General features: G+C 45.7%; 1 protein-coding gene across 3 annotated transcripts in view; it reads left to right on the top strand.

The window, feature by feature from the left end:
- The first annotated feature begins 1,682 nt into the window (after positions 1-1,682).
- Positions 1,683-12,676, top strand: part of Dcaf5 (DDB1 and CUL4 associated factor 5) — an 89,244-nt gene continuing 78,250 nt past the window's right edge. The window contains exon 1 of one of the 3 annotated variants that reach the window (XM_032908028.1): positions 1,683-2,064. In XM_032908028.1, the coding sequence (XP_032763919.1) occupies positions 1,851-2,064 (214 nt within the window). In that variant the 5' untranslated portion in view covers positions 1,683-1,850. The remainder of the gene's footprint in view (positions 2,065-12,676) is intronic. The other 2 variants (XM_032908029.1, XM_032908030.1) reach the window with 2 other exon arrangements.

Below are 12,676 nucleotides of genomic sequence, written 5' to 3'. Positions count from 1 at the left end.
CTCTTGCTGGGATTAAAGGGATTAAAGGGGGGTTGGGGATTTAGCTCAGTGGTAGAGCCCTTGCCTAGGGAAGGCAAGGCCCTGGGTTGGTCCCCAGCTCCGGAAAAAAGAACCAAAAAAAAAAAAGGATTAAAGGTATTAAAGGGCCACCACTGCCCAGCTACTATTATTCGAGAGACCAGAGTCCCCTATAGCCTACAGGCTGACCTTGAACTCCTGATTCTCCTACCTCCACTCCCCAAGTCCTTGGATTACACAGTGTACACAGGTTAAAAAAAATTTTTTTTAAAAAGCATTACTTATTTTCGTATTTAAGGGGTTTCTATACCATTTGAATTCTCATTTTTACTTGGTGTTTGGTGACCTCCTAGTAAGTTTAGAATGTTGTACTATGACCTTTTGAATTAACTACTTCCTCATTCAGCCCATCTTTTACTCTTAAGAATTTCCTTAGTTCGTCTTTCATTAATGGTTGTAGGTGAGCACTCTTTGCCATCTCTGGACCTGAGGATATAATTGAAATTAAATTGAAAGGGCAAACCCGACACCTGCCTATTCCAGGTCAGTCAATTACCACTAATAATAGAGGATAGTTTCTTGGAAAAGCACCCCATTGAAAAGGGGACTTTCAACTTTACCTGGTAAAATTCCAGCGCACTTACCCAGTTTTCTCACGGAGGTCAACTTGAGGACTCCTGCACTATGGAAAGGCAGCTACTTCTGGCCTATACCGTGGCTGCTGGTTAACAGCTGTGCATCCTCAGGGCTCCATTCTCAAGACCTTTGGCCTCATCCCTACCAATGAAACAAGATACTGCTATGTTTCCATAATGTTTCTTGTGACTTGCAAATGCATCTGGAACCAAAGGACAGAGGACTTTGTCAATTTGATTTTGGCAATTTTCTTCTCACTTTCTTTTGGGAGTGGGGCTGGGGACTGTTAGTGCTAGAGGTTGAATCCAGAGCTTGAAGCATGCTAAAATAGCATGTGCTCTACCACACAGGGCTACTTACTATATCAGCTCATTCCTCTTTTCACCCTTCTCCCCCACCCCCACCCCCCGCCGCCATACCCGAATACCAAGTGTCCTATCAGCTTGAACAATTCTGCCTTTTTTTTTTTTTTAAAAAAACCGATAGACTGGAGGATGGTGGTGAGGGTCTATTAGAAAACTAAATTGGAGAATAGAAGGGTAGTGATACATTTTGGGAGGGGGCAGGTGCACTGACAAAAATCCACAGATAACCTCCTTCCAGACTTCCAGTCTAATCGCGGGATCCCTCGCTTGGAAAGAGAACTGGGCGCCCCAGGAGGCGGCGAGCAGCGTTGGGCGAGCCGCTGTCCCTCCAGGGAAGGAGGGTGAGCCCACAGCCCGGCTGCCACTCTGATTGTTACGCGTGTCCAACTTCACAGAGTGCGGCGCGCCGGGGTGCACCGGGGCCGCCATCCTGAATCAACCGTGGTTCGGCGCGGGCAGCGGCCGCTGCAAGACGCCGCCCGCCGTCTCCGGGCAGCCGTCCGCGGGGGAGGGGCAGCTGGCGCCCGCGTTCTCCGGCCCGGCGGCCGGCGGAAGAGCCCCGCACCGCGGAAGCGCGACCGCAGCTGGGGATCAGCTGCTGGAGGAGGCGGAGAGGCGGAGCCTAGGGGGGAAGGGGAGGGAGGGACGCGACCGTGAGGAAGCCGCGAACGCCGCCGACCGTCTGCACACCTCGCTCCGTCTGCCATGGCTGGTTAAAGAAGCCTCCGGCTCGCCGCGCGCGGGGAGGGACGGGAGGGGAGCGGCGGCCGGGCGTGCGGCCGAGGGAGGGGCGGCGGCGCGAGCTGCGGCGGCGGCGGCGGCGGTTCCAGCATGAAGAGGAGAGCTGGCCTGGGGGGCAGCATGAGGTCAGTGGTGGGCTTCTTGTCCCAGCGGGGCTTGCATGGGGACCCCCTGCTCACTCAGGACTTTCAGAGGAGACGCCTGCGGGGCTGCAGAAACCTCTACAAGAAGGACCTTCTCGGCCACTTCGGCTGTGTCAATGCCATTGAATTCTCCAACAATGGAGGCCAGTGGCTGGTCTCAGGTAAATCAACCCCCTTCCTTCCCCTCCCCGCGCTTCCCGGTCCCCTTCCAGCTGCCCCTTGCCCTTCCCCGCCACCCTCCTGCTACCCTGCGTCCCCACCCCCGCCCTTCTCAACCCCTCTCCAGCGGTGGGAAGATTTGGTGTGAAATTAATACCATTGCAGGGGAGGGAGGGAGGGGGAGGGAAGGAAGAAGGAGAAGGAGAGGATGTCTGCTATAAAAAAAAAGACCTAAAATGGTTGACAGGTCTTTAATGCTCTTTATCCCAAGTGCAAAGTGGTCCCTCCAGATGCCTGCCCCACAAGTGTGGGTCGGGGGGGAGGACGAGGTTACGGTTTGACTAAGTTAGATGGCAAACTCTTCCTCTGCGTAGTTTAAAAGGTGCGGGGAGGGGGTACTGAGGGGAGGGCTTGCAGGGGTGCGGGGAGGCCGAGGCGCGCCAAAGGCCAGGGGAAGCTCGAGCCCCAGTCCTCGGTGTCATGGAGAAAAGGGGCCTCGGAGCCGGAGGCCGGCGGTGACAGAGCCGGACGCCGTGGGGCCAATGGGGTCGGGCGGGTGGTGACGGGTAGCTTGAGAGGCGTCCCCTCCCCCGGGCTCTCTTAGGGCCCAATCCCATCTCCCAACACGCAGTGGTAGCCTCTTCCGCGTCTTGTTTTTATTATGGTTCCGAGAGTAGCGAGGGCTCTGGAGACCGAGGGACACCAGCTTGAACTTGGATGCGCTGCTCGGGAGGCAGGAGTTCGGGACGACCCCCGGGGAGACATACTGGCGGGAGGCGGGCTCCAGGACCCCCTTCACCCGCGGCTCCTGTTGTAGGGCTGTTCGCCTCCTCCCCCACCAGGTTCAGCTGGGCCTACTTGCCTCCAGGGTCTCCCTTCTGGGGTGGGGAAAGTGGTGCAATCGAGGCCGGGGCTCTGGACGGGCGGTGTAGGCCTTGCTCTCTCGGGGCTCCTAGCGACAGGCAGCTGAATCGATAGCCTATTGCACCCGGAGAGGCCCGCCCGGAGCGGCGGCGGCGCCTACGTACGCCGCGGCCGGGGTCGCTGGCTACCGCCCGCTCCTCCCCCTGGGGTCGCGGCCCCCGGTGAGGGCTGTGGGGCTGGGCTCTCGCCGGGGAAGGGGCGGCTCCCTGAAACCAGGCTGCGCTGCGAAGGGCCTAGACCAGATCGGGCGTTCCCGCTCGCCTCCTTCCTCTGCTCTTTTTCCTACACGGGGAGGGTTGAAGGGGAGCCCAGCACTGGACGTGGCGCTTAACTTCACCCAGGTGGATCCCCGAATGGCTTTCTAATTTGCGTTAGTGGGCAGCTTTCCAGAAACTTCGGCGGTTATGGCAGAGCATCTGTCTTCGCAAGTATCTGGCGGAAGTGCCACCATGAGTATGGTCCAGTTTGTGGGTAGTAAGAGATAAGAAGTCTGTGATTATTTCATGATAAACCGGGGATTTCTCTAGAACTGACTCCATCTTTTCACACCAGATCATGTTCTCCTTGCATAAAGTTTGGACCCTAGATGACCTCATGCCCCCCAAAAACCTGATATACTATTTCATGGCAGACCCCACATTAAAAAGCTTTTCTTCCACACACACCATGGTGTAGAATTTTATCTAACAAAATTCAAGTGTAAAAATGGAGAGAAAGACCCCTTTTTTGAATGCTGTTTCTGTGTTTCTCAACACTCCCCTGAGATTAATGTATTACAACAGAGAGGCTCCCAAAACAGTAACTTTACCTAAGGAATGAGGGACTGTAAGGATATTCTTACAATGAACTAATTAATTGTAACTAATCACATGTTGCCCCAGCTTAACACATAACATAAACTTGAAATATAATGCAAACACCATTAAGTTCTCCCATTTAAAGTTAATGCACTTTATACTTTTTCGTTTTTGTTTTTTTGTTTGTTTGGTTTTTTTTTTTTTTTTTTTTTTTTTTTTTTGAGACAGGGCTTTCTGTGTAGGCCTGGCTGGCCTTGAACCCAGAGATCCACCTGCCTTTGATGGGATGAAAGGTGTGTCTGGCACCACCCTGTACATTTTTCCCTTAATCTTAGAAGGCAGTGAAACAGAAGAATAAGAGTTAATACGTTTTTAAAAGCATCAGAAAGGCCCCTGAGCTGTAAATACTCCCAGCATTTTTCTGTGCTCTCTCCCTTAAGGATCTTTTGTTTTTGTTTTGGGACAGGGTCTTGTGTGTAACCAGTGCCTCTATATCCTCTTGATTGAGCTCTGTAATTGTTATTAGTCTTGGCCAGTTTCTTTTTAAATTTTTGTTTGAGAATAAGTCTGTGCAGTTCAGGCAGGTCTGAACTCAGTATACCACCAAGGATGACCTTGAACTCCTCACCCTGCTATTTCCACATCCCAAGTGGTGAGCTTATTTTTGTTTTTAGGAGACAGGCTCTCACACTGCTCTCCCAGGCTATCGTGGACCTCACACTGAGGTTCTGACTGGCCCCAGGTGCTTCAGCCTCCAGAATGCTGCGATTGTAGTTGTGAGTCACGAAGCCAGGCTCTTGAGTTTACACTGTAGGACAGGAGGACCGGTTGCCTGGCTCCGGCTCTGGTTTTAGGTGTTCACTTCCTTCTCTAACCCTGAATTATCCATCTCCATCAGTCAGTACTTCCTGGGTTCCAGCCCGCCTGCTCTCCCCCCAACACGCCTCCTAGCCCTGTTCTTCCTGTTTTGTTTTTGTTCTCATTTTCGTCTACTCCTGTCCCAGCTCTTAGTCCTCCCAGCAGTCAGTTCTATTGGCCCATCCAGTTCAGCTCAGATAATATTCATTACCAGAAAACAAGTTTTTGTTAAAAGCAACTCACCTTGCATTTTAAGTACAGCTTGTGTTAACCAAATGTTCTGCTTGCTTTTGACAAGGAAGCCCCCTTGGGGATTCATAATACACCGAAACTTGTTAAAGCTAATTAAAAAATGTTTTCCCTTGAGAAGTCCTTCAGGGGTCTTTCCAAGTTTAACAGTATTTGAAGTGTCATATTTACATGCTTTTTTTTCCTTTGGTTTATTGAGACAGGGTCTCATAGCCCAGGCTAGTATGGAACTCAGTATGTAGCTGAGGTTGGCCAGTGACTCCTGGATCCTCCTGATTCCACCTCACAGATGCTGATATTACATGCCTGAAAACCCCTCCCCTTTGTCACTTTTCCTGCTAGGCCCTTTCCCTTATTAACAGTTTTATCACCTGAGGAGTAATCACAAACTAGTCTGAGACTGATTCGTGCTTCTAATCCCAGTAAGGAGGAATAGCAGACTCTGGGCTGATACTTTTCTGCATTTTGTTGTCTTTGTGTCTTGTTCTAGATTGGTGAAAGCCCCTTAGAGAGATGTGATTTTCTGACAGACTGTCTCTAGTTAATTGTTTACATTTACTAATAGTTTGGGCAGGCCCACATTTTTTAAAGTAATACACAGGATTTGATAGACTTAATTAAGACCTAGGACAAAAATAGCTGTATGATTTCTGTGCCCATATAAAGGGTTACTGCTTAAGAATACATCACTTTCTTGTCAGCTAGTCTGTTTCAGAGTACAGTGAGGTACAGCAGGGGAGAGGATGGGCCATACTTGAAGTTGACTCTTCACTAATTATTTTTTAAATTTTTATTTATCTGTCTTATGTGTATAGTTGGTTTGTGTACATGTATGTCTATATACCATGTCTGTGTGGGTGCCTTTGGAGCTCCTTAGGATTGGAGTTACTGATGGTTATGAGCCACCACGTGACAGGGAATTGAACCCAGGTCTCCTGGAAGAGCAGCCAGTACTCTTAACTGCTGAGACATCTCTTTAGTCTTATTTGACACTTTCAAATTGTGAAAACACATGCTGACACACATTTGAAACTTCATCCACTTGGGAGGTTAAAGGAGGAGAAAGTGGCCAATATGAGTAATTTAGTTAGAGCCTTTACCTAAAAGAAAAACAATGCTTAGTTGTATGTACACATGTAGACTGATGGCCTCGTTTTCAGGGCTCTCTCGTGTTTCAGGGATATACACACATTCTCCTTGAACTTCTGATCCTCTTGTCTCCACTTCCCCAGTGATAGAATTATAGGTGTGTGCTTCAACCACGAATGGTTCTGAGGAATATTAAAATATTTTCACCAAAGTTGCTCTTATTTATTTATTTTTACTGACCACAAAACAGTATCACTCTGATACCATGCAGCAAGCAGCATGGTATTGTGGCATGACGTGTAGTTAAATCCATTGCTAGACCAGTTAAAGCTATGACTTCACATCACTGAGCCTCTTGGTGGTATTTTTCCTGGTCTGTACAGTGGGAATTCATGCCTACCTTAAGGGTTGTTGTTGCCATGCTGGGGCTTGAATTCAAGTCCTGGGCGCTCTAGGCAAGTGCCTTACTACTGAGCTCTATCCTTAACTTTTAGTGGATTGTTTTGTTTTATTTTTTGAAACAGGGTCTCACCGTGTAGCTTTGGCTGGCCTCGAACTCATTGTGTAGATCAGGCTGACCTTGAACTCACAAAGATCCACCACACTCTGCCTCCTGAGTGCTGGTAAAGGTTTTCATCACCATGCCCAGTAGCCCTTAGTATTTTTGAGTATGTCATTCCCACACTGGCCTTAAACTCTGGATCCTTCTGCCTTGGCGCCAAGTGCTGGAGTTACACATGTAGCTAGTTTTATGACTCTGAAATGAAGAGGCGCCTGGGCTAGGGACTAGTCCAGTTGACAGAGAGCTTGCCTAGCAGGCACAAAGCCCTGGGCCCTGGCACTAGCACCACATAAACCTGGCACAGGGCAAAGCTGTCAGGGTAGTTCATGCCTGTGGGCCTAGTACTTGAGAAGCAGAGGCAGGAGGTTCAGAAATCCAAGGCCATCATTGGCTAAACAGTGAAATTGAGGCCAGTCTAGGTTCATGTTTCCAAAGAAAAAAAGCAAACCTATAAAAGAACACACAGCAGGAGAAAGGAGAACCCGAGGAGGTAGTGAAAATGTACATACTGGAACTAGGAACATAGTTCAGTGGTAAAGCACTTGCTAGCAGGCATGAGACCCACAGTTCAAGCTCCACAACTGCAGCTTAAATCCAGGGTATCCCTTCCGTCTAGCAATCCTAACCGTATTAATATCATTAGGATTGCTTGCAAGAAACACTCATCCCTTGAATAATAATGCAATATGATTTATTTAAATTTATATATTTTATATACATATATACCCACATATATTTATAGAGAAACTAATCAGAAACATAAGCTAGACTTTAAAAAATAAGCTTTACCCAGATGGAGAAATGGCTAGGTGACTATAAGCACTGGTTGCTCTTTCAGGAAACCCGGGTTCAGTTCCAAGCAGCCACATGGCTGCTTAGATTTATCCATAACTCATTGGGTGATTGTGAATACCCTCCAAGGTGAACATCTCTGAGATTCGTGAGGGAGACCAATCAGAAATAGCTCTTTAGGTATTATAAATGGATTATAAATTGCCTTCTTACATCTTATTTTACGTGTGTGAATGTTTTGTTGCGTGTATGTGTTTGTACCATTTATGCCTGATGCCCAGAGGCCAGAAAAGGGAGTCAGATCTCCTGAACTGAAGTTACTAAAGGATGCAAGCCACTCTGTAGGGGCTGGGAAAAAACACAGGTCCTCTGTAAGACCGCCAATGTTCTTAACCGCTGAGCCACCTCTTACATTTTATAAGTGTAAAGGTTTGGGTGAGTAGAATCTTAGCAGTTGAAAAAGGGGGTTTCTGCTCTTTAGTAATGAGAGTTTGCTGTGATATTATTTCCCGTTCATTGAAGTCTGAGGCATTGGATTTTTTACAGCTAGCAGGTTAATGGCCCATATATATTAAGTTTTATATTTCAGTGAGATTATTATATCATTCAGTGCTTATGATTAAATGTTAAGAAAAGTACTTCTGGAAGCTTTTCAGGTAGAGCTATGCTGTTCCAACGTGAAGAATTGTGAATGTGTTGGTCGTGTGTTATAAAGGGAGATCACTCTTTAGTCCATTACATATAGGTGGACCACCAGCATCATTGTTGAAGGGGTCCATAGTTATGGACAGAGACTGAGGTTCTTCTCTCTTCCATGGAGTAGGGTCAGCATGTCTCCTGGGTTGGGATGGAGATTGATGAGTGACACAGTGATTCAGTCCTGCTCTTGTCTAGAGGTCTTGCTGCTGCTACAGTTGCTGTTTCATTTGAACTTCACAGACGAACAGAAACAAAGACCTGCTCAAGTAGCTTCAAGCTCTCTTGAGCGGGTTACTCTGTCAGTGTAGCCCATCTGTGGTTTCACTGTCCTAAGCATAGCTGTTGGGAATAAATGGATAGCGCCCTTTATGAGGAGATTTTGCAGGTAGAGTTGGGCAGTCTTTCCTGCCGCTCTCATGTGTGAAACTGAGCTATGCATCTTACTTTGGAGGTCTTTGTTTCTTTCCTAGAATATTGGTCAAGAAGAAGAATTTGTTTTTCATTGGTTTTATGAAGATTGGTTTTGTGAAGTCCAGGTAGGCTTTGAACTCACTCTGTGGCCGAGAATGACGTTGAACTGATGACCCTCCTTTTACTTCCTATGCTGGAGCCATCCCACACTGCTTAGGAGGAAGAGCCTGTCAAAACTGTGTTACATAGCTTCCTTTATTCTGAATCCCCATTCAAGTCTTTATCTAGTACCACTTGACCTTATTACTTACTTTAAACCTTTGAGGATAGTCTTTCTTAGTGTTAGATACGTTGACTGTGTTTGATGGCTTAGTGAAAATACTTTAAAAGTTGTCTTGTGTGCATGCGTGCATGCACCCCACTGCAGGCGTGATGCTTGGGTGTGTCAGATCAGAGGGAGATTTTTGTGGAGTTGGTTTTCTCCTTCCACCTCTATTATGGTTCCCAGGGATGGAACTCCAGGCTTGTGCAGCAAGTATCTTTTTACCTATAGAAGTAATTTTATGGGGGTTTTCTGCCCCCGTTCTTTCCTGTTTAGCTCATAAGTAAATAACACAAAGACATCAAAATTTATTAACAAGCTACACTCTTAAACTGGCAGGTCCTGAGACTATTATAACCTGACTAGGCTATTAATAACCAGATAAATACCCCATTACTTGCCCTCTGAGTCATGCTCTGTTTCATGAGTGTCCTCAATGTGAGCTGCTTTTGGCCATGTATGTGCTCACGGTCCATCCTGCCCCATGCCAACCTCCTTCCCCTACCTTTTTATTTCTCCTCCTGGTCCCTACCTGAGACCCTCTACCTCTCTCTCTTGCCCTTACCTATGTTTTAGCCATTTATTGTCTGATCAGAGATTACCGGGGAGCATTCTTTATAACGCATTGGTGAGTATAATGCCCAAGTCTAGATTGCGACCTGATCTTGGGGCACAGAACTCAGCATCTGAACACACACCGCACAAGACCGATCCCAGCATTCACCCTCTGTTCTATCTCAGTAGCCGCCTGTGGGAAGAACAACGGAAACTGGGATGTTTGGCAGCTTTGGTTTAGTCTCCAAGTGTTGGCGGGAGGGTAATGGCGGGTGGGGTCTGTATTGATTCAATCTTAAAATTCTTAGAAGATAAGCTTTATGGTGTTAATTTGTTCTTTCCGAAAAGTTTTGTAAAAGTGTAGGCAGTGGGTTGGAAAGATGGCTCAGTGGTTAAGAGCTCAGACTGCTCTTCCAGAGGTCCTGAGTTCAATTCCCAGCAACCACATGGTAGCTCACAACCATCTGTAATGGAATCTGATGCCCTCTTCTGTGTGTCTGAAGACAGCTACAGTGTACTGGCATACATAAAATAAATAAATAAATAAATCTAAAAAAAAAGTGTAGGTAGTGATCTTATATACAAAAATGAAATCATAAACTGCTCAGAAAGTATGACTTAGTATCTAGTATGATTAGAAGAACTTACAGTTTCCTACATTAGAAGAGTTGAGACTAGAAAGAATATTGGCCTTGTGGTCTGGGAATATTTACATTGCAACAGCTACTCTCTTAACTCCTCTACGGACCCTTACTGTTTAGGTACTGAAAAAACTTTTCAGTGTTACACTCTATTCTAATTCTTTTTTTTTTCAAATGAGACATTCACAATAGTTATCAGAATATGACAGTTCTAAAAATCTTCCCATCCACTTGTTATTTTTATTTTGTTTTGAAACAAAGTGTTTCTTTGTAGCCTGGGCTGGTCTTGAATTCACAGATAACCAGCTGCCTCTTCCTCTTGAATGCTGGGACTAAAGCTGTGTGCATTAAACAATATTTATGGATTGGAGAGATGGGTCAGTGGTTAAGAGCGCTGGCTTCTTTTCCAGAGGACCTTGGTTCAACTCCCAGCACCCACATGGCAGCTCACAACTATCTGTAAGTCCAGTTCCGGGGTATGCAATACCTTTACACAGACTCACATGTAGACAAAACACCAGTCAGTGCACATAAAAATAATTTAAAAAATTGTTCATTTGTGTGCATATGTGAATGTGGGCACTCAAGTGTCATGGTGTGCATGTGGAGGGCAGAAAACAACTCTTGGAAGTCAATTCTTTCTGGCCACCTTGGAGGATCTGAGGATTGAACTCAGTTATCAGGTTTCTAGGCAAGCATTTCTACTTTCTGGACCATCGTGCCTACCCTTATTTTTCTTTGTTTCGTGTGTGTGTGTGTGTGTGTGTGTGTGTGTGTGTGTGTGTGTGTGTGTGTGTGTGTTGGAGATTAAAAACAGTCTCATGCTTGCCAGGCAAGCATTCTTTCATTGAGCTCTATCCCCAGCTTCTAGTTATAATTTTTGCAAATAATTGCTAATGATAAGAAATTTGATTTAAAGAAAAAGTACTTTTAGGGGCTAGGTGGCAAGATGTCCCAGTGGTTAAGAACATTTGCTGCTCTTCCAGAGGACCTGAGTTCAGTTCTGTAACTCTAGCTCGAAGGGATCTGCTCTGGCTCCTGCCTGCACCGATGTGGCATACAAATGCACAAACACACTTAAATAAGAATAAAAAAAATAAAGAAAACATAATTCTTCCTACTTTGGATGACTGTTAATATCTGGATCATATTTTTAGCCTTTTTGGTATGTGTGTATACTTTTTTTTTAAACTAGTGTCTCAGGTTTTAAACCAGTGTCCCAGGCTGGCTTCAGGTTATATTTGTAACTGAGGCTGCCTTTAAATTTCTAGTCCTCCTGTCTCCTCCTCCTGAGTGCTAGGTATGGATTGTGTAGTGGTTTGAATAAGAATAGTCCCTATAGCTCGTCATATATTTGAATATTTGGTTCCTGGTTGGTAGAAATGTTTGGGAAGAATGCGGAGGCCTGGCCTTCTTGGAGGAGTGTGTCACTAGAGGTAGGCTTTGAGGTTTCAAAAGATTTGTGTGATTCCCAGTCTTACTACCTTTGCCTTGTGTTGTGGGTCAAGATGTGAGCTTTCTGCTGTTTCTTCACTCTGTCATCATGGACTGAAACCCTCTGGAACTGTAAACCAAATCAGAAGCTTTCGTTTATAAGTTGCCTTGGTCTTTGGGCTTTACCAAGCAGTAGAGAAGTAATGGGACACTGCTTTACAGGTTGGCATCGCCATTGCCTAGTAAGCCCTTCATGTGGGCCAGGGACTCATTATGGAGCCCAGGCTGTCCTCATACTCTGGCCTTTCTTGTCAAGTCTCCCTAGCGTTCGTAAATAATTTTTAGTTTTTTTTATTTTTAGGCGAGGTCTTATGAAGTTTGGGCTGACTGAGCTCACTGTGTAGCTAAAGTGGGTGTTGAACTCCTGATGTTCTGTCTCCACTTCCTGAGTACTGGGATTACAGGCATTTATCACCATGCCCAGATTTATGTATGTGTTTTAAAAATAAAATTGGAATGAGGCCATCTCCATTATTGTGCAACATTTTCTAATCAAAGTGAATATTATCTTCACATATTATTGACCATTCTGAAGAACATTTTTCTTTCAACTTAACAATGTTGCTGTTTTGGGGCTGAATATGTTTTTGTTATGGTGGGCCATCCTGTGCAAAGTAGCAGCCTCCCTAGCCTTTACTCAGTATTCTTGTGGTAGCTGTAGTTCCCATTTGTTACAAATCAAAAAATGTAGGCATGCCCAGTGCTGTTGGGAGGGGGTTGGGGATGACTTGGATAAAAAATTGCTGTAAAAAAAAGTCCTCAAACTTTTGGTCTCAAGACTTTTTTACATTGAAAGCATTGAAGATCTCAGGAAAACTACGGTTTGAGTTATCATCTTTATGATTTATTATTGCACTAGAATTAAAATTAAAAATGAGAAAGTTTAAATACTCATTTAAAACAATGAGAGAGAGAGAAATAATCTATTTCTGTTTATTTATATTGGAGATAAGTCTTGGTGTGTAGCCCAGGCTAGTCCAAAACTTACTTTTTATTCCCAAAAGCTTGCCTTGAACTCAAGGTCCTCCTACTTACTTTCTGGAGTGCTGAGATTATAGGTGTGTGCCTTGCCTTTACTCAGTCTTACTTAAAGTTAATTTTTTTGTTGTTTTTTTGAGACAGAGTTTCTTTATGTAGCCCTGACTGTCTCGGAACTTGCTCTGTAGATCAGGTTGCCCTCAAACTCAGAGATACCTGCCCTGCCTCTGCCTCTGTGCACCA

This window comes from Rattus rattus, chromosome 7 (assembly GCF_011064425.1).
Source record: "Rattus rattus isolate New Zealand chromosome 7, Rrattus_CSIRO_v1, whole genome shotgun sequence".
NCBI classification, from domain to species: domain Eukaryota; kingdom Metazoa; phylum Chordata; class Mammalia; order Rodentia; family Muridae; genus Rattus; species Rattus rattus.
Note: the sequence above shows the minus strand (reverse complement) of the source record. Positions and strands in the feature narration are given on the sequence as shown.